The following is a 21,381-nucleotide window of genomic DNA, read 5'->3' on the forward strand; positions in this document are numbered from 1 at the left end:
GAATAAGCGGCTGTGAAATAAATCAGCAGAGTGTTTGGTAAACTTTTTTGTAAAAGTGCTTTTGGAAAAAAAAAAAAGCAGTCTGATAATGGGTCTTTTCATTAAAGGAGCACTGTTGCTCCGTGTGCTTTGAAAAAAAAAGCCAGTTTTCCAAAGCTTCAAATATCAGCTTCAGCTTTTTCCTTTGATTTCAGCTTATTCTCACAGCAGCTTCCAAAATAAACCTTTTTTTTTCAATTTACCAAACACCTAAAATGCTCACGGTTTTTTTTCATGGGTGCTTTTTTTTTAAGCACCTCACTCTCAAACCACCCATAAGTTGTGGATTTTGTAGGATTTAAGAGGAAGAAATATATATAAACAAGACCATAGATGAACAACTCCTTTTCTTCTCACTGCCAGCCACTTTCTTTGCTTTATCTTCTTCCTTCATTTTTGCAATTTTTTCTTCAATTTTTGTTGTTGGGTTGCATCATTTTATGCGCTTTTTTCGTCAATTTTTTGTTGTTGGGTCGCAATCTTTCTTCATGTTTGCAATGTTTCTGTTGCTGCTTGGCCCTCCTGCTAATTGCTGCTATTTGTGCGGCATGGGTTCATGTGTTGAGAGCATGTCTGCTTATTTATGTTTTTTTTTATTTTTATCATGAATAAATTCGTTTCATTAATAAATATTAAGAATAAATAAGGTGACAACGAGAGGGATAAGAATAAAGTGAGGGAGGAAGTAGGATTGGAAATGGGTGCACTGGGGATCCTTGAGGAGTTGGGTATATGTGATAAACTTCTATTTTTTTCGGCTCCAAGGGATGCAGCTCCAGAGCATGAAGAGCTTCATTTGATTAGATTTATGACCTAGATACATTTATCACCATTTGATTTATTTGATGGTTAAGATTCAACGCTACAAAATCTTTCAAAATCTATAGAAATGTGTTATATGAATCTTCTCAAATCTTCCAAAATTTATAGGATTTTGTAGAAGTCTATATAATCCTATGAAATCCATCATGTATCAAAATCTATTAAAATCCTCACAAATCCAAGTTTGACTACACCCCTTAGTACTACAATTTAATCGTATTCTATCTTCATGTATAATTGAGAAATATTAAATCATAAAAACGAATTCGAATCAAATTATTATAATTAATTCATTATGATTCTTAGTTTATACAGGAAAAACTAATTGCAGCGTGCTCAGCCACATATTTTTTTAATTTAAATAAATTTAATATAATTATTGTATATTTGTTTTAAAAAAATAAATTAAATTAAATCTGGTGACCAAGAGCACTTGGCACACGTATAAAAACAACACTAGGCCCAGCTCGCCCTTTCTCTCTTCTTCTCGAACGTCTCTCTCAGATTCTGGTCCTTGGAGAACAAAACCCTAGAAGCCATTGACGTGTTATTCCGCTGCTCAATCCTCACTGATTCCTCTGCTACAAGCCCTTCTGATTTTCTTCTCTCTCAATTCCGATAATCACTTGACAGAGCCATGGATGCTCAGAGAGCTCTGCTGGACGAACTTATGGGCTCAGGTATAAACCCTAATTGATCGACGCTCTGTTTGGAAACGATAATTGTTAATTGTTATTGGGCGAATTTGGATTTGTTTAGAAAAGAAATGGGTTTTAATTTATTTGATGTTTTGCTTGGTTGTTTTTGGTTTGAATTAGTTTTAATTTGATAAAATACTGATTTGTGGTGAATTCCAGCTCGTAATTTGACGGAGGAGGAGAGAAGGGGGTACAAGGAAATTACTTGGGATGATAAGGAGGTTTGTGGAGCCTATATGGTTCGATTTTGTCCCCACGATCTCTTCGTTAACACTCGAAGCGATCTAGGTGAGTTGCGATTGGAATTCGTATTGATGCTCACTTGTTTAACACTTTTTTTTTTTTTTTTTTGCGGAGGAATAAGATCAAATGCTTTGATCATGTTAGGATTTTCAGTTTTCAAATCATGTACTTGAATTTAATTTTGTGGGGTGCACGGTTTCACTGACTAAATTTTTGGTTTTTGTATCAGGACCTTGCCCTAAACTACATGACCCAAAGTTGAAAGAAAGGTGATAACGTCTTATAGAGTTTTTTATTTTGGCAATGCTATATGGTGTTTTCATATTCTGCTATTTATGGAGTTTCTGAATGCATTCAACAGAGGTTCCTTTGTGCTTGTTTGTGAATTGTTTTGTCATGAATTCTATTGAAAGACCGACATGATTTTTTAAAAAGTGTAGCTTGCTTAAGCTTGCTTAACCCTTAAGACTTTTTTATCATTTGCATGCTTCTGTTGTAAGAATGTTGTTTCTCTTGTCTTCCTACAAATAAGTTAGCTGCTTCCTATGTGTGGTGTAGGGTGTAGGATGAAACTTTGACATGCCTTACAGGGTATTCTAAGCGGTAGCTGGGTTTTTCTTTTTTGAGGTAACTTACTTAAGCATTTTGAACAGATCTTTCCGAGAAGGGAAGAATCGTTTATCAATTCCATGTCAGCAGTAGCTAAATGGTTGCTCATAATATAGAGTAAAATATTCATTTAGTGATGCTCTGCTGCATGAGACATCCAAGAAAATGTCTGCTGCATGAATTGTTTATCAATAATTTGTTTTTCCAGATAAATATGCATGGTCTACTCTCTTTTGTATTCAGCAGGGCTTGGATTCTAGGTTATTGCCCTTTTGTAGATTAAATATTTAATTTTTCTTACCTATGTATTGTTGATATATATTGGACTAATTATCAGGGAGATGATATATAATTGCTACATTAATGTTTATGAGTATCTAGAAGGGTTTGAAAAACACGAAGTTTTATTTTTGATCTTGGGTGATGACCAGAGGTCACTTAGTACGCTCTCCCTTTTCATAAGTACCCGGGCATAGTATAGTTTTGATATCACAATTCAGTGCACGAGACCAAACCAAAATTTTTCCATATCAATCTTTTTTGTTTCACTCTTCTGGTTTTGTTCTCCAGCTCAAAACACGCTGGTTTTTGCTTTTGTTTTAATATTTCTATTGTTTCCTGTTCCAAAGTTGTGATTATTTTATATTGGTCCAGTTTAAATTCTTTATGTTTTTTATTTTAGTTTTGAAGAGTCCCCGCGGCATGATGCTTATGTGCCCAAGTTTGAAGCTGAACTTGCTCACTTTTGTGAGAAGTTGGTATGTCTTGAACATGTCCTCATTTCTCTTTGTGATGTATGGGTTTTCACCTATATTTCTTTATCTTATTATAATTTGCATTGCAGGTGATGGATTTAGATAGAAGAGTAAAGCGTGGGCGAGAACGCCTTGCTCAGGAGGTGGAACCTGCACCAGCACCTCCACTGTCAGCTGAAAAGTCCGAACAGCTCTCTGTTCTGGAGGAAAAGATAAAGAACTTACTGGAACAAGCAGAGGCTCTAGGTGAAGCTGGAAAGGTGGATGAAGCTGAAGCACTGATGAGAAAGGTGCTGCTGTTATTTTCCGAGAAATTTCTATTGAAATTCCTCTAGTTTCTTGTATCACAGAGGATTTTTCCAGGAAGTCTACACACCGCACCACCCATGTTTTATTATTGTGCATTCCTTTGATAGATTCCTTATCATACAAAGATTTCATGTTATATGCAGTTGAGGATTTTTAATTATTACCGTGAAATATACTGCTACATGAAATTTGACTACTTTATTTGTTTATCCTTTCTTTTGGAAGGTGGATATGCTCAATTCTGAGAAGACAGCATTGGCTCAGCCCCAGAATGATAAAGTGTTGATGCTGGCACAGGAGAAAAAAATGGCACTTTGTGAGATCTGTGGTTCATTTCTAGTGGCCAATGATGCTGTAGAGAGAACTCAGTCGCATGTTACGGGGAAGCAGCATATTGGTTATGGCATGGTTCGTGATTTTATCGCTGAGTTCAAGGTGACCTCTTTTGAATATTGAAGTATTAAAGTTAAGGAAAAACATGATTTCTTCTCAGGGACTGAAAAACGTGGACTTTATTTTTCAGGAATCCAAGGAGAAGGCAAGGGAAGAAGAAAGGTTAGCGAGGGAGAAAGAGGCAGAAGAACGGAGGAAACAGAGGGAGAAGGAAGAGGAGAATAGAAGGAGAAGTAATTCAAGTGATAGGGACAGGTACCGTGATAGAGATCGTGACAGGGAGCGGGACAGATATCGAGAACGAGACTTGGATCGTGAAAGGTCGAGGGAGTGGAATGGCAGAAGTAGTAGGGATGGAGGGAGAGGGGTGGACAGGAGGTCCAGGAATGGAAGAGATGGAGGCAGGGATAGGTACCATGATCGAAGCAGGTCACGTTCCCCTGTTAGGCACAGTCACAGGAGGTGACCTAGAAGTCCCGTTCGCCCGTATTAATGAATTGTGTAGGGTGATGTCTGAGCTTTGAAATTTAATGAGGTAGTTTCCATATCTCTAAGGTTTTTATAAACACGTGCATTTGGAGTCTTACTTGAATTTTCATCATGGGTGAAGCTTTTTCCTATCTCACAGCTTTTGTTGAGACTACCATCTCCCATTCATCAGTATTATTAGCGGAGAAAATGGTTGAGGTAGGTATAATTTTATTATTGTATCTCATTTTTACATTTCAATTTAGACTTGGGATGAGGCAAATTTCCTTTTTCTGTGTGAAACTTCTGTGCTTACACATATGTAAGACATCAGGCCCGAAAATGTGTGCATGATTGACACCGCAGTTGGCGACATGATGGTTTTTTAATCACTTTTGAGGTAACACGTTTATCGTCTATTTACCAGCACCAACCCATACAATATTTCCTTCTTTCCATAGGCACACTTTTCCCTTTCTTTTCAGTCCTCATGCATCTGGTTTTCAGTTTTAACCGCTCTGTTTCTAGTGCTGCTTGTTTAACTGGGATGGGGATCCGAAGAAACCAATCGTGAAATGCGCGGATTGTGTGCTACATTTTCATTCTTCTTGAGGTATTTAGGTCACTCTCCATGCATTCTAGAAATAGTTGGTCTGGCATCACCCTTTAATGATTTTTCAAATGGCTCATTTGTCTGCCCTCTCCTCTCCTCTCCTCTTCATTCCCCCTTTAGCTTATCGAACTTTAATGGTTAGATCGGTGCAAGCATTCCTTTCGGTGAGAGAATAATGACAGACCAGTCATAGAAGTGAAGTTAATCTGTAAAGATTACATTATCATGTGAATAGGTAGATTTGGAGTTCAAATTTCTGTCTTGATCACAATTCGGTCCCTGAGAAGCCGTGTATTGTTTCAACGGGGCACGGGCATCTGCTTCACCACACTGGGTTGCTGTATAAGATTTGCCGTTATCGGTGAACGGAGGTAACTGCCAAATCATATTCTGCAGATTAGTGCATTTCTTTTAAAGTTTTGCAGGAAGAGAACCATGATGATTAGGTTGGGTCGAATATCTGTCATGGCTTAGCAATGGTTTGTGGAGGCGTCCCTATTTTTGCTGCTGAACTAGTTGCTTTAAATCGAGTTACCAAATGGAACCGAAATGATTGATTTATGAGTCGTAATTGAATATGTTTTGTATCACTTTTGACACACTATTCTTCACTGTTGAATTTATTGTGGAGCACATATTAGAATTCCTTCTTTATTTTTTCTTCCTAAATTGTGATGCGTTGATATGGCCTAATCGTGATGCGGCTAATTCAAACACAAAAGCCACCTGACCTTTTGTATAAACTCAAGAAGGCCTTTTAGCCAAAATGGTTTATAAGATTTGCATAACACATCACTTTAGTCCTTGAAATTTGAAATTAATAGGAATGGTCTCTGTGATTGTCTATCATCACTCATTTTGGTCATTCAATGCAAAATTATGTTGAATAAGGATCCAAATAACAAATATATCCTTAATTTAATTTACAATGGAACAAAATGATATGACTAAAATTAAGGGTATGATCAAAATGATTGATGGTGGATAAACTGAGAGACCAATTTTATTGATTTCAAATCTCAAGGATCAAAGTGAGGAGTTATGCAAATCTCAGGATCATTTTGGATAAAGAAAAACCATTCAAGAATGTGTTGCACATCTTTTAAAAGACTCAAACGCCGCATCTTACATACAAGGTTTGCGGTTGGAAGGTCGAGATTTCCTGCGTCCGACTTCACAAGGTCCTTGAGCTGATCTCTTGAGGTAGAAAGACAGGTGTGGAATGTCGCAAGGACGGGCGGAATTGGCATTGATAAGGCAGATAGCACATTACTCAGATACTCTATGTCAACAGATAGCTGCTGCGCTGCACGATCCGTGATATACTGAATCCCTCGCAGTTGCTCCGTGTAAAGAGCGGTGGCCCCTCCGCAACCTTCATTGCAGAAACACAGCGTCGTCAAAAAGGAAGAGTGTTGTCGAATCATTTATGCGATTTTGATAAGATTCAACGAAGTTCGTACAAAATATTGCAGATGTAAGTCGGTACCTTGAACATCCATTCTGTTGCAAAAATCTGGGCTTCGTCATTGTTGGTGTCGCTGTTTGAAACGCCCTCCGTAAGTGGCTCTAACTGCTGAGGTAAAGTAAGAATATATTCACCGATGCTAGTCACATAGGCCTGAGGATATGCGCTGAAGGTTGGGAGATTATAGGCACTTTGTTCTTCGACCGAGGACCATATTGGTAATCGAGAAACATCGCTGAAGCATTGCCGTACTTTAGAGATGAGAACATCGTATACAAGTTCATTAACTGTGTCAGCAAATGCTGCAACTCTCTGAGATGCGAGGGGAAGTGCATGAAACCGAGGATCTTTAGACTGCATCGCACCAATGGGTGGTGTCAATTTTATATTTCAACCCCCACAAATATGGAAGAGAGAACAGCAAGGCTGAAACATTAATCTAAACATACCTGACTTAAAAGGTTAAAGAGTTTTCGAGCCTTCTCAGGAACATCTATGAGCCACACAGCCGCCACATCCAGGGCAGCCCTTCCACCCAAAGATGGGAAACCATTTCCATCATCACTAGCGAGATGAGATGGGTTTTGGTCCACACTTGAACCAAACACGGAAACTGAGAGCGTAGTGCTCAATCTCGCAAGAGTAGCTCTCAAGGAAGCTTCAAACACAGAGGACCTGCTAGTTAGACAATCTGCAACCGTGAGAATTTGTAAAGCACCTTGCACGATGGACCACTCCTCATTTGAAATCGAATCAACCTTTCGCGCGCTTTGGATGTCCTTATCCAACCCAATCTCCTTCTTTGAACCAACAGTGTCACCACCATGATCCACTCCACAGACAACTCTTAACGATTTCAAGGTTTCTTGCAAGGTAGAAATATACTGTAGCATTATGTCATCAATTGCTACAATTAACTCATCTGCCTCAGAACCTCCAGTGAAGCTGATGCATCTTTCAACAGCTGCTTCAAGAAGTACAATAACTTGGGGAATCAATTCCTCCATTCTGCGAACTGCTTCACTAAGCTCAATTCCTTGAGCTCCCACACCACGAGTAACAGCTCCTCTTAGATCCACTCCAGCAATCTCGGCAGAAAGTATAGCACGCTCCATATGTCCATACCTAGACCACATGTTTCATCATCAATCAACCAGTAGAAAAAAAACGCACAAAAAGAAGGAAATCAAATGTCGCTCCGAACTGAATCAAATGCAAGGAAGAAAAGAAAACCAGGCCTGGATGACAATTCAAACCCTGATCTTTCTTACCCTTGTTTAAATGATTCATATGGAAGATAGACTGCCTTTAGCGTATCCATTAAAACACGTAGATCAGATTCCGAAAACAAATGCTAAATGTTCCTTGCAAAGGTCTGGGTCATACTATGTAACTCAATCAAAGCCTCCAGATGCTTCGTCTGGATCTTGATACCCTTTGGCATGTCACCAGAAAGAATATCTAATGTCACCAAAAAGTGTCGTCGGAATCTAATAGAAAGGGAGCAATTGATCAAGAAAAAAGTTATGAAAATGTGACCTTGCGATTGGATATTGCATCAGTTAGCCGTGGTTGCACCATTGAATCAAGCCTATCCTCTAAGACCTCAAGTTGCTTCCTCAGATTAGCAAATTCAGCAACCTAAAATCACAGGTTTGATAAAAAAAAAATACGTTTACATCTCGACCAAATATATACGAAAACTGTACTATATGGTACTGAATCAACTACAAAAATGCAAATCTTTAAATGCATAAATGCAGCTTCCATTACCTCCCCAACAGCAGACAAGCAATGCCTCATGTTGGCTAAAGTTTCAGCCGCAAGAGGCAGATCACCGCTTGCAAAAACATCCTCCACCGTCGCACTCAGCTGAGTTAACCCAGCAGCATCCTGCAATGTCTCGTATGCAGCTTCCATTCTCTGCTTCACAATATCGACTTTTGCAAGCGCCGCCATGGATTCAGCTGAGGATCCCTCTGCCTGCACAATGCACGTTATTGATTGATTGTTCAATTCCCAAATAAATCCCAATTCAACTTTCCCACATTTTCGCAGCAACCAAACAGAGCATAACACACACTGGAGGCTGGTAACGGTAACATACCTTCTTGAACTTGTCGAGAATGGAGGATACGGCGTCGTCGCGGATGCGGACGACATCACGTGTGGCACGCGGGACGCGGAGGAGGGCGGAGGCGCTCTGCTCCTCGAGCGAAGCTGCGATCTCCTCCTAGACCATCTGGAGCTTCATCTCGAGATCCACCGTGTGCTTGTCCACCGAATCCTGCGTGTGCCGGGTCTGACACGCCGAGTTCACCCACTTCCTCGGGTCGAAGTTCCGGTCCGAGAACGGACCCAAATCCAGCATCATTGCTTCCCGCGCTTACTGACTCGGTTACAAATCGGACGGGTCGACTCGCTTTTATGACTCGGTTTCCGAAATGACAGCTGCCGAGTTTCAAGCTTTGGGTGTTACTTCTCTACTGATATGAATCTTCCGATGAGGAAGAAAGAAGAAGAAGAAGGACCAATTGGCAAATTGGCAATACTTTCCATTACGACACCAGAATTTTGGGGTCAATTCGTGAATAAGGATAAATATGTAGTGTCAACTTTGCCCTACTATATTCCGGAAACAGAATGGGTATTATTTTGCGAAAAATAAGCCCAAACAATTCGGCCTCAGAGCCCAACTCAAGGCCCAAGACAATAAAATATCTCTCGGGTGCTTCCAGAAACTTCTGATTGGATCCTTCCACACTGTTCCATTCACCGGTACAAATACCACCTCCAATCCCAATAAGCCACGTTACCAGTCTACAGTCACCCAGCCAATTTCCTTGCTCTCCAAGCGTAAAACCTTGCAATCGTCTTCAATGGCTTCCTCACTTGCCCTCCGCCGCCTCCTCTCCGCGAACCGCTTCCCCAAGTCCTTCGCCATCTCCACTATCCGCCCACTCGCCATTACCCGCTCCCCCGCTTCCAAGCTCTTCAACACCAACGCTCTCCGCAGCTCCGACGATGACAACAATGAAAGCGACCTCAACTTCGACCGCCGCTCCGGCCGCCATTTCTCTCGTCGAGGCGACGATTTCTTCTCAGATGTGTTCGTCCCGTTCTCGCCGAGGCCCAACCTGAGCCACGTGCTGAACCTGATGGACCAGATCTCGGAGAATCCCATCCTCTCGGCGACACGTGGCGTCGGGGAGGCGGGGCTTCGCCTAGGCTGGGGTACGCGGGAGACGGAGGACGCTCTGCATCTCCGATTCGACATGCCTGGGCTCGGGAAGGAGGACGTGAAGATCTCGGTGGAGCACAACAACATCCTGAGCATCAAGGGAGAAGGCGGGAAGGAAGACAACGTCGGAGAGGAAGAGGCGCCGCCGCGGAGGTACAACACCGGGATCGGGCTGCCGGAGAAGATGTTCAAGACCGACAGCATCAAGGCGGAGATGAAGAACGGCGTGCTGAAGGTGGTTGTTCCGAAGTTGAAGGAAGAGGAGAAGGCCGACGTCTTCCACGTGAAGGTCGAGTAGTGGTGCCGTACTGGTCTCGCCGGAGTTTTTTGTGAATAGGAATCGCTGACTGCTGAGAATAGTTTGAGCTCTAATGGTGTTTTTGTTAATCTGACCGAGGCCTTGAATTTTAATTTCCGTTTTCCATCTTCCATGTCGCTTTTGTGATGAAAGTGAAGAAATGTTGTACGAATTTCGCATCTCAAAAAACTGGTTCGACTGTTTTTGTGATGAAATGATTGATGGACTGTGCTCTGCAAATTTCGTATTCCACTGTTCAAAATCTGAGTTTCGAAATTTCTTAATGAAATAATGCAACTCAATTAATTAAAAAAAAAAAGGGAAAGAATTCTTAATTTGGATAATATTTACAAATATAAGTTTTAACGAATCATTTCGATATTTTTACTTTAAAAAATTATTTCCGATACCATTCATTTACGAAACATTTCGACATTGAAGAAATGGTCATGCTGTGTGGAGGTTGCAATTTCAAAACCGACTGAAAACTCTTTTTTTTTTTTTTTTTTTTTATCAAAGATGATAATCTTTATTAATTAATGAAATTTTTTTTGTTAACCAAAAGATTACTTAGTCTTCTATCACACAAAAAAAAAAAGCAATAATGTGATTTCACATGTTTAAATTTTACTATTTTTATTGGAGTCTCACATATTCACTCTTTTCAGAGGTCGAAATGATTTACAGAGGCATTTTAGCCTTTCCTGATCACAAGTCTGACTTCCACACTAATAATGTGTTTCGAGCTCAAAACCTCTAATTTTTAGTTTTAAGAAAATCTTGTAATCCGTCTTTTACCACTAAATTGATCTCTGACGAAAGATAAATTCAGACTTCATTCTCCTTTTTCATATCTTTCATTTTCTAATCTCATGAAAATATTAATCGTATTAAAGAAATTTCAAACGGAAGTGGGAACGAATTAGGCCTGGTATTTTGGACCCAACCCGTTAACCCGACCCGACCTAACCCGTTAATATTTGTATTTGGGTGGATGCTTAACGGGTTGGGTCGTTAACGGGTGAACCCGTTAACAACCCGTTAAATAACGGGTCACTTTGGGTCAACCCGTTAGACCCGTTAACACCCGTTATCACCCGTTAGTTGAGGATATTTTAGTAATTTTAGTAAAATCTTAATGACAAAAAATAAACTTTATGCAAAAAATAAAAATAAAAATAATTGTTAACGGGTGTTAACGGGTGACCCGTTAGTTTAACAGGTCGGGTTCGGATGACCCGTTAGCTTAACGGGTTGGGTTCGGATGACTCGTTAACTTAAAGGGTCGGATTCAACCCGACCCAAACCCAATAAATCCGACCCGTTTACAGGTCTAGAACGAATCATGAATTTGTAAAATGTCTTAGGCTTGGGAATCTGATCAGACAAATACGACAATGCATTGTGTTTTTCTACCAAATCGGCCCAGCACGTCTACAACGTGATTTCTGTTGGATTGGGCTTTTTTTAAAACGCTATGGGCTTGATCCTGCTAATATGCATCATATAAGGGGCAAGTGATCCAAATCTATGTATTACGGATGACCCACATCACAAAATAAGTTAAACCACCCTAACAAAAAGTTGCAGTAACAACTAGACGAAGGTGTTTCGAGACCCAACAATTTTTACACTAAAAAGTCAATTCAGGTACTATTCATTTTATCCTTTATTTTGTCATTTTCATTAGTTTTCTAAAAAAAAATAGTCACTGGGGACCCTCCAATCTATTATTTTTGGGAACAAAAAAATGTTGTGAAATTTAAGCAAAATTTTCTCGTTTCTTACATTCGATTTTGAACAATGATTGGCCGCATTCTTTATGGACATGATTTTTTTTTTTTGGACATGATTGACCATGTTGAATTTTCAAAGCTTGCAATTAACAACTTCATGTTTGTGAGTCTAATATATATTTTTTTAGTAGTTCACTATAAGTTTTTCAAACGAACAAGACATATATTTAACTAGCCAAAATTTAAGGATTTGTATTCATGAGAAGCAAAGAACTTGTGAATAAGAGGTTAAAAGTCCGAAATAACACTGATCACAAGTCAACATGACTTATTTTAGATGAAAAAAATAAAATTAAAAAATTGAATAAATTAACAAATTAATGATTTTAAAAACTTGATATAACAAATCACTAAATTCATATGCTATTTCAAGAAATTTCTCTAAAATTATTACGCAACTCTTCTGCGTCGGTATGTACATAAATAACATTTATGAACCAAAGTTAAATGTTCCCCTCATTGTCCAACACAACACCAATAATAACACACAATAATTCCCCAAAATTAAGAAGAAACAAAAAAATAATAATTTGTGAACAGAAATTGCTAACAAAAGAAGACTGCGAAAGAGCAGTGGGCCGCCGCCTAGAATAGCTGGGCCCCGGATTACCCGATCCGAAACACTTTCGAAACGTCGATACAAAAAAACGAAACTTCGATGTGCGTTCCCCTCGAATGTCGTATTAAGAATCGCATTCTGATGCAGACGAGCGTTCCAGTAGGGGCCAAGCGCGACGCGTCGCGTGTCGCCAAAAGAGTGCAGAGTTTTTTAGCGGCTCGAACGCCATCCACTAACCATCGACTTGGCCATCCCATCTGCACCTTTGCTGCCGACGTGGAATAGCTTTTAAGATAATTCTTTCATCCACTAAATTATAGATAAAGATTTTTTGCCCTCTCATTTTCGATGTCCTCCCATGCCCTCCCATACCCTTTTGTTTGTATGGTCACGATTAAACCACGTTAATAGTTTATATTACTATTCATTTTTGTCTTATTATCTTTATAAAAAAACAATATAAAATGTTGATGTGGCTTACAAAACAGGAGGACACAAGAGGGCACCGGAAGTGGGAGGGCAGACAATCTTTGTCCCTAAATTATAATTACAATTCTTGAATGTAACATATTTTTGATTGACTCTTAGCTCAAAGAAGACACAAGTAATGCCAATCTTAACTAAACTGCATTAACAAGCTTTTCCTGTACCACGAATCCATGTAGATCCATAATGACACCAAACCAATCTCAAAGAAGCAACAACTATGACCGCAAACGCCAACTCACTTCTTATTATTTCATATAAATAGGTGACTAAATGATCACCAATTCAAATAAATATAAGGATGGCAAGTGATCATTTATTATAGTGATGAAAATGTGTTGAATCGTTGCATGACGGGGTGGATTTAAATCCTGTTAGTGGCTAATCTAACATTTAATTTAATAAAATCAATTGTTTGAAAAAAAAGAAAGAATGTAAGGATGATTTTCAAGCTACGATTAAGAAATTGAAAGATGTAATTATCATCCATAAGTTATGTAATGTACTATTTCACATGTTGGCTTAATTCGATATGAATAAGAAATAAATTTATGGGATGTGCTATATGTACATCATTTTTTACTTCTTACATACCCTCTTAATTTGGTGCCGTCAAATCAAATGAGTTAAAAAAAATCAAATGACATAAATTAAAAAAGTGTGTGTGAGAAAAGTAAAAAAAGATGTGTGGATATCAAACCCATAAATTTATTTGTTATACATTATGTGAAATTGTAACATCAAGTAACTGTGTTTAAAGCTCTCCAATAGATTCTCTAAATATGACTCTTTAAATACAAAGTGACCCACATAGCAATGTAAAAACTAAAAAATGTTGATTCGCAACAGACTTCGCAAATCTTAATTTATTATTATTAATATTTTTCATCGAGTGAACTTTGTTATTATTTCATTTTTTGAAAAATAAAATTAACAAAAATACATCATTATAATAAAAATAATTTTTGAAGAGAGCCTCTAAATCTACAAGTGTAGCATTTTTTAGATTGAAAATTTCATTTGACAACTCTTTTGGGGCATAAAAATCCTAAATTACACTTCAAATTTAATTTTGTGAAACTTTTATGTTTTTAGTATAAGTAATATTGTTTGTTAAAAAAAATTAATTTAAAAAAAAAAAAAAAGAAGCTTTGGCCCGGAACTTCGGCGAGGGTATATACGCAGCATGTTAGGAATAATGCCATTTGGATATGCGAATATTCCTTTTCATGATTCGCTTGGTGCAGCTCTATTTGTACTGTAGTAGGACACTGGGTTTGTTGGAATGACGCTTTTGCCAATCCGTTTGAGGTGGTGGTTTTTAACCAATTTAACGAATTTGCCCTTGGTCGATGAATGTCGGCTAAGGGTTTTTATTTTCTCCGTTTTAGGCAATGATTGGTTGCGTTCTCGAGGATATGAAAAATGCCACAGACGTCATGCGATATGTCTTTATATCTTCTTCGAAAGTTACGTTTTTTTAAAGGGGGTGAGTTGGTAATTTTGTCAAGACAGTTCATTATTTTGAATGCCAGGAAGGTTTCATAAAGGCATTTCAAGTTTCTTATGATTACCACCGTGTGATTCATCAGGGTTAAAAATTAAATCTAGGACTTGTTGTATAGAATACGGATTTGAAATTCATATATAACCACTGAACGATTCGTGGTAATTTCTTCAAAAGTTAATTGGTTTTAATGTTTTGGGGATAAAATAGTTACAATTATGTGACTATAGATTATGAAATAGTTTACTTGTTTTGGGTTAATAGGTCAGGACAAAAGTTCAGTTCATATAAAAAAAGTTATAATGCAGTAATCAACGTGACAAGAATGAAAATGAAATCGAACACTCACTTTGTTTTATTTGTTTTTGCATATTGGATATGTAAACTACAATCTAATAAAGAATTCCTAAGTAATAATAACATTTTTTTTAAATATACTTTTGCAAAAATGCAATGAATGCTTTTAAGAATTCATGCCAAACTATAATTTGAATTGATGTGTGTATATATTATAATATAAAAATTGTTGAATATCCGACTTAAATTCAATATTTAGTTTGATAAAATAACGACCATAACTAATTATCACGGAATCAATAACTGTAATTTCTTTCTTTACAAGCCTTTGCTTTAAGCAAAGTAATTCCTCTAAATCTATCAAGCTAAACCCCACCATAAGAATAAGGCATAAAGAAAAGGAAGGGAAGATAAAATGTTCAAGATGCATTTTGTTCAATTTGTACCACTCAAAATTCTATCATGTTTCGAATATGACATGTATACAGTGGATGATCGAGGACTGGAACCTTAAAAGGGTCCCAGCATTAAAATGTTCAAGTTTTTTAGATAAAAACAGAGGGCGAAGTGTTAAAAAAATTCAATTTATTCACTGAAGCATTTTGTCAAACACTTGGTAAGCTTGTTGTTATCAGTCAAATCATGATGCGCACATATCAACTTACGACGAAGCAATTAGATAAGTGATATCGAGAGAAATTATGGAGTATTGTTGACACTAAGGTTCTAAAAGACGCTAGGCACTAATCAAATGGCGGGCTAGGGTATAGTGCCTAGGCGGATTAGACGAATTTAAGTATATCTATTATATTTTATGTAAATAAGTATCTGTTTATACTTTAAATATATATAATTTCATCGTAAACTACAAAATAGAATGACATATATATTATAAAGTATTTGACATAATGAAAACATGGGGAACAAACATATAATATGTGTTCATTTAAGTATTCAACAAGTCTTTACAATTTATTGAAAAAAATTAAAATGCAAAATGAAAGCTATCTATTTTATGTCTAAGTGAGTCGCAACTTAGTTGGTGCCTAGGCGAGTATGGGCGGGTTAGGTGGGTTAGACAGCCTCAGCAGGTCTAGACATCATTTCTTAATTTTCAAACGCCCATGCATTAATCGGGGTGGTGGCCAGCCGCCTAATGCCTAGGTGGGGCCTAGGCTGCGCTTGGCGGGTATTTTTAGAACAGTGGTCAACACAACATGTTGAGATATGCCTGACACTTGACAATTACAAAGCGATGCATATAAAATATTTGGAGAGTCTTCGAAAGACATTCATATGTATATTTTTCGAACTTCGATGGTCCTAAAACCATCTTGATCCTATTGTGCATCCGATGTGTACGGGCAATGAAACGTCAAAATTTTTCTTCATTTATTCGGTCTATAAGAGCTAGTTTGGAGTTGTTGTGTTGTGGAAAAAAAAAAAACTATTTTCAGAAGTAGGTGGAGAGCTGCTTTCACTTTCTGCTCATGATTTTGACAAAAAATATATATTTTTTCATTTACCGAACACAATTTTAGCTCCAATATTTTAAAAAAACTACTTTTAAAATAATTTCAACAATACCAAACCAGCTGTAAATCAACGAATTCGACAATGTAAAACTCCATTACATTCCATGCTCCATGGTAGAAAACCCCGTAAGGAATCCAGCCTGTGTCATCGTTGAGTATACCAAGATTATGTTTATAACGTTCTGGCTTGGTGGGTAAGCTTTTAAGAGCCCAGTGACTTGCAATAAATGTCTTCAAGGTCTTTGCATGTATACATGGCAGGAGAAGAGATCCGGCACCGTCACCAAGGTCATCAAATTAAGCGATTCAAATTTTTGAAATTTTATCTAACAGTAAAAAAATTATTATAACTTTTAAAAAATAATGAAATTTCAAAAGTTCGGATCATTTAATCCGATAATATTGATAAAAAAATCTGAAAAAAATCTCTTCTCGCATGGCCGAGGGAGCCAAATGTTGAAGAACCAGTTTCCCCAGAGCATAACGGTGTCGTTCGTTCGATGAGCCACCTATCGCACCAGTCCGGGACACGTAAACAGCTGCTTTAGTTATAGATGTGTTGCTGCCGTATGCATGTGTGTACGTGTCGTTTATATAATTAAGGGATTAAATTTAAAAAGACAAATCCCGAAACTGCTTCTGTGTTATCGTTTCCCGAAGCCAATTAAGCGCCTATTAAAACGCATCCTGTTTTGTGGCGTGGATTTCAACAGGCTTGGACTCCACAAAAAACTTTGTAAAAACGACACTGACTTTGTCTTTTATTTGCAGCACCAATAAGCAACTAGTTGAAATAATCGAGATTGGATCTCAAACTTTTCGTAACTGTATGGTATATGATTTTCTCTCATTCAAATATTCTGCATTTATAAAGTTATGTACGTCGAAAGTACAAGAGTACAACGTCACTTGGTTCGTTGGAATTTTTTCCAAAACTATAAGAGATAACGGAGGTATTAACAATGTTAAGCATAGTAGGATGGTCACGTATCATATTTTTAGAGGGGCCACTCTTCTAATCTTTTTCTCTCTTTATAAAGATATTGATGTGATTTAATCATGAACCTTTAAATAGAAAAAGATCGGAGAGAAGTAAAATCTGAAGAAAAGAATCCTACTCATTAACCACAAAGGGGTATTTTCGTCATCACGAATTCCCACGTCGGTTTGAAAAACCGAGAATCCAAATCCATTGAAAAGGAGCAAGAAGAAAAACCGAGGGCAAAACCGAGATTTCAACATCATAAAGTAGCACTACCACCAAGCTCACGTTGCTTGCTTCCCTTGCGCGTTTTATTTAAAGAGCTCAAACGGAAGCAATCGTTAAGCGAATTTCCATCCAAGAAGATAGAAAAAGACAGAGCATTTGAAGGAGGAGAGAAAATCTGCAAATTAAAGTACACGAAGCATTCCCGTCAGTGCTCGGATAAGCTGATAGGTATGTTCCTCAGCTGTATATTTTCATGTAATTTTCACCTGGGTGCTGTTGTTCTTCAAAATTTCTGACCGTTTTCTTCTTCGCAGTTATGTATTGATACCTTTATTATTCTGGATTGTTTTAAAATTTTGGGTTTCAGAATATTGATTCTAATTGTATCTAGGGAAGAATTTTGAGATATGGGTTGAATATCCAATTTTGTTGGGGGGCTTTGACCGTTTCGTTTCTCTTCTGTTCTTGTTGGTCAAAAGGTGGACGGTTTTCGATTTTCCAGGAAATCTCTTTGAAAAGAGAGATTAATTAATTGGTTTTGTTTAAATTTTAAAATTTTATTCTGGGTTTAGTTCTGATTGTTGAAAAGATTATTACTTTACTTTTTTTATGATTACGTTTAAATTTTCACTCCCCCCCCTGTAATTCTGGGTAGTTTGAGGTGCAGATTGTTTTAGAACAGCTACCTCTTCAAGTTGGATTTATTTGAATTTTCCTCAGGATTATAATTTTAAATCTGTGGAAGTTGGAAATCAGGGAGTTGATAGTAAATATGGATCTGTAGTTTATTAATTCATAGCAATTGGTAAATTTCATTGGTCAAATCCTTAATCTGAATATATTACTGGATTTTAGCATACTAATAGTTCATAGTTTGCCTACAACTCTGTATGCTGCTTGACTTACTCGTCTTGCTTTGTGTTTAGCTTGAAGAATTCGGACTATAAGCGGGGAGGCAGAGCTTCTCGTTTTAATTACATGGGTTCAATATCGGAGCCAGAACCTAAGGTAAGTTACTCCAAGCCCCCGGGGATTCGGTTAGTAGAGCAGATCAAGAAATCACCCATTTCATACAAAACCCACCAAGCCATTGTTCTGGTTGTTACATTTCTTGCATATGCTAGCTACCACGCCGCTCGAAAAACCACGAGCGTGGTCAAGAGTACTCTTGATCCCCAATCCTCGATTACAAGCTTAAATTCTTGGCCATGGAGGATGAGTTACTTGAGTGAACCAGCTGAAAGCAGAAGACTTTCTAGGGTTCTTGGAGATGGTTGGGCCCCATTTAATGGATCAGATGGCACAGCCTTGCTTGGTGAGGTCGACCTTGCTTTCCTGGCTGTGTATGCTATAGGAATGTACTTCTCCGGACACTTGGGTGATAGGACGAATTTACGAATCTTTCTAACAATCGGAATGGTGGGAGCAGGGGCGTTTACTGCAGCATTTGGAGTTGGATATTGGGCAAACGTTCACACTTTCTATTACTTTCTCGGCGCTCAAGTGCTTGCTGGTTTGTTTCAATCGACGGGATGGCCTTCGGTAGTTGCAGTTGTTGGTAATTGGTTTGGGAAGAAGAAGAGAGGGCTGATTATGGGTATATGGAATGCTCACACTTCTGTTGGGAACATTACAGGGTCTTTGGTTGCTTCCGCCCTGTTGCGATACGGGTGGGGTTGGTCCTTTGTAGTCCCAGGTCTCATAATCGCTACCGTTGGTGTGGTGGTTTTTCTGTTCTTGCCTGTTAGTCCTGAGGATGTTGGAGCCAGTGAAGAAGATGAATTGCCATCTCCCAAGAAAATTGGGGCAGGAGTAACGGAACCATTGTTGGAACCAGAGGTGAAAGGGAAGGAGAGTGCCGTCGGGTTCCTAGAAGCTTGGAAAATTCCCGGAGTTGCTCCTTTCGCTCTGTGCCTATTCTTTTCGAAATTGGTTGCCTACACGTTTCTCTATTGGCTTCCTTTCTACATTAGTCACACAGGTACTTACTTCAACTTCCTTGCTGCTTTGAATTCTTAGTTAACAGAATTTCTCGATGTGCTGTTATGCGAAATATGATAATTTCTTCATATCAAGACTCACATTTCGTGTCAACTCATGTTGCAGCTATCGACGGAAAGTACTTATCCAGTGAGTCAGCTGGTAACTTATCCACATTGTTCGATGTTGGAGGTGTTCTTGGAGGAATCCTTGCCGGCTTTATTTCAGACCGCTTGGGTGCCAGAGCGATAACAGCTGCAAGTTTCATGTACTGTGCTATCCCTGCACTCTATGTCTACCGAAGCTATGGACACGTATCCATGACTGTGAACATTGCACTCATGTTCATCACCGGCATGTTTGTGAACGGGCCATACGCTCTAATAACAACAGCCGTCTCGGCTGATCTTGGAACACACAGCTCATTGCGTGGGAACTCGAGGGCATTGGCGACAGTAACAGCGATCATAGATGGAACAGGCTCCATCGGGGCAGCCATCGGACCTTTGCTGACCGGCTACATTTCAGCCAAAAGCTGGAGTGCAGTCTTCACAATGTTGATGGGAGCAGCTCTGATTGCAGGGCTGCTTCTGACTAGGCTTGTTGTGGCGGAAGTTGCTGCGAAGATTGAAGAATCGAGATCGCGAGTGTCAGCATCTCGGCCTCAACCTGCAGTACTCGATGTGTGATAATCATAGAGGAGATGAACCTGGTTATTTAATGAAGAGGAGAAGGTCCTCTGTTGTAGTCATAGGAAGTAGAGGATTTTTGTTAAACCTTCTCCCCAGTTGTACCTCAAAAAATGAAGGGGGAAGTGGAAGAAGGAAAGGGGTGGTGTGTCTTTGTAATTTATGTGTAATTTATGTGTGTACATTATCTGTACGTTTTCATGAAATTATTTACATCATGATTGGGGAGGATGACAAATTAAGTCATCTCGGAGACCGAAAATTCCTCTTACACCGGGAAATAACGCAATTTATTCACCTTTTTCACATGATGGTGTGTAATGGGTTTAAGATATCACCATAGTAATTGTGCCCGTTGCCTGTTCTTCTCCTCCTTTTAAGTCTCTCATCTTTTTTTATGGAGTATTCATGAAAGGATAATATTTCCTCTTGCCTCACCGGTCTCTTAATCGAATGAATTTTTTTACAAATGATCTTTAGATGATGATAAAATAAATTAATAATGTCAGTCTCATTTAGGAGGAGAGAAGTGTTATCCTTTAAGAAAATATCATTCATAACCAGTGTTTAAAATATTAGTATCAGTAAAAATATTTATATGCAAATTTGTGGATATGTTAATGAATATATCAATATCGATATCGGTTGCCTTGATGGAAATGATAGAAATTTGCTAATAAAATGTTGATATTTAATATGAAACTTTAAGGAATGTCATATGCAGCTTGTCGATATTTAACCGGATATATCGAAAATATTGACTAAATATGTCGATTTTAGCCAAAATTTAAAAGTTTCTCCGATACCTTGTGAAATTTAAACTTCACTCCCTCTTTCCATGTCTTTCTCTGATTTTTCCTATACACAGAAATATTGACTATCAAAATAATTTCAAACATTTCGTAACAAAAAACTGCCGCCACTAAAAGTTCATAGTACGAAAAGGAGCCTTAGATCCCGAGAGGCTTTTGGCATATAGCTAAATCAGTGTGGATGTGGGGGGACCAAGGATGCTTTTGGCATTAGACAAAACTTCACCACAACCACAAGAACATGAAATCCTATGGCTTTTGGGAAAGTAAATGGTAGGCAGGTATCGATTTGCCACGGCAGCTGCGACAACGGTTGGTGGGAAATATATGCCTCCCAGACCAGATTACTGGTGGTGCTCCTTAAAAGTCAGTCTATGACAATGACTGAAGAAAAAAAATTTCATCTACCTTGAGTGTCACTATTTTCGGATTCAAACACGGCCCCTTATTTGTTTGGTGGTAAAAGACTGATATCGAGAAATTTTTGTGGATATCGAAAACAATGTTCTATAGTGTAATCATTTCACGTTTTATAATCTGAATAGACGATATAA

At 38.3% G+C, this 21,381-nt stretch overlaps 4 protein-coding genes across 12 annotated transcripts; 3 read left to right on the top strand and 1 right to left on the bottom strand.

Moving 5' to 3' along the window:
- The first annotated feature begins 1,294 nt into the window (after nt 1-1,294).
- LOC103439630 (uncharacterized) lies at nt 1,295-5,603 on the top strand. Of its 9 annotated transcripts, none has more exons than XR_011583154.1 (11): nt 1,295-1,541; nt 1,719-1,847; nt 2,032-2,071; nt 3,094-3,169; nt 3,256-3,456; nt 3,701-3,910; nt 3,999-4,403; nt 4,479-4,555; nt 4,664-4,736; nt 4,865-4,949; nt 5,070-5,603. XR_011583154.1 is itself a non-coding variant. In XM_017333389.3 (7 exons), the coding sequence occupies exons 1-7, from the start codon at nt 1,499-1,501 to the stop codon at nt 4,332-4,334; spliced, it is 1,035 nt and encodes a 344-aa protein (XP_017188878.1). In that variant the 5' UTR covers nt 1,295-1,498; the 3' UTR covers nt 4,335-4,619. The 9 variants fall into 9 exon arrangements, 1 of the variants encoding a protein (XP_017188878.1); XR_011583153.1 differs by having other exon boundaries at nt 4,497-4,555; XR_011583155.1 differs by having other exon boundaries at nt 4,497-4,555; nt 5,185-5,603.
- A 320-nt stretch (nt 5,604-5,923) lies between these two features.
- On the bottom strand, nt 5,924-8,931 carry LOC103439632 (conserved oligomeric Golgi complex subunit 7). The gene is given in 7 exon segments (XM_008378203.4): nt 5,924-6,324; nt 6,439-6,771; nt 6,867-7,542; nt 7,689-7,945; nt 7,948-8,058; nt 8,191-8,400; nt 8,525-8,931. Coding segments are annotated over 7 exon segments (1,947 nt in total). The 5' UTR covers nt 8,792-8,931; the 3' UTR covers nt 5,924-6,231.
- A 25-nt stretch (nt 8,932-8,956) lies between these two features.
- LOC103439629 (23.6 kDa heat shock protein, mitochondrial-like) lies at nt 8,957-10,171 on the top strand. Its single transcript, XM_008378197.4, has one exon. The coding sequence runs from the start codon at nt 9,297-9,299 to the stop codon at nt 9,954-9,956; it is 660 nt and encodes a 219-aa protein (XP_008376419.1). The 5' UTR covers nt 8,957-9,296; the 3' UTR covers nt 9,957-10,171.
- A 7,177-nt stretch (nt 10,172-17,348) lies between these two features.
- On the top strand, nt 17,349-20,277 carry LOC103410269 (putative glycerol-3-phosphate transporter 1). The gene is made up of 3 exons (XM_008348998.4): nt 17,349-17,574; nt 18,273-19,327; nt 19,453-20,277. The coding sequence occupies exons 2-3, from the start codon at nt 18,325-18,327 to the stop codon at nt 20,013-20,015; spliced, it is 1,566 nt and encodes a 521-aa protein (XP_008347220.1). The 5' UTR covers nt 17,349-17,574; nt 18,273-18,324; the 3' UTR covers nt 20,016-20,277.
- The last annotated feature ends 1,104 nt before the right edge of the window (nt 20,278-21,381 follow it).

Source organism: Malus domestica, chromosome 07 (genome assembly GCF_042453785.1).
Source record: "Malus domestica chromosome 07, GDT2T_hap1".
Taxonomy (NCBI): domain Eukaryota; kingdom Viridiplantae; phylum Streptophyta; class Magnoliopsida; order Rosales; family Rosaceae; genus Malus; species Malus domestica.

Excerpts from the sequence above, each read along its gene's own strand:
- LOC103410269 (XM_008348998.4), top strand. The coding sequence starts at position 18,325 with ATGGGTTCAATATCGGAGCCAGAACCTAAGGTAAGTTACTCCAAGCCC. Across the intron at positions 19,328-19,452 it reads TTTCTACATTAGTCACACAG|CTATCGACGGAAAGTACTTA; the intron begins GTACTTACTTCA and ends CTCATGTTGCAG.
- LOC103439630 (XM_017333389.3), top strand. The coding sequence starts at position 1,499 with ATGGATGCTCAGAGAGCTCTGCTGGACGAACTTATGGGCTCAG. Across the intron at positions 2,072-3,093 it reads GACCCAAAGTTGAAAGAAAG|TTTTGAAGAGTCCCCGCGGC; the intron begins GTGATAACGTCT and ends TTTTTATTTTAG. Across the intron at positions 3,457-3,700 it reads CTGAAGCACTGATGAGAAAG|GTGGATATGCTCAATTCTGA; the intron begins GTGCTGCTGTTA and ends TTCTTTTGGAAG.
- LOC103439629 (XM_008378197.4), top strand. The coding sequence starts at position 9,297 with ATGGCTTCCTCACTTGCCCTCCGCCGCCTCCTCTCCGCGAACCGCTTC.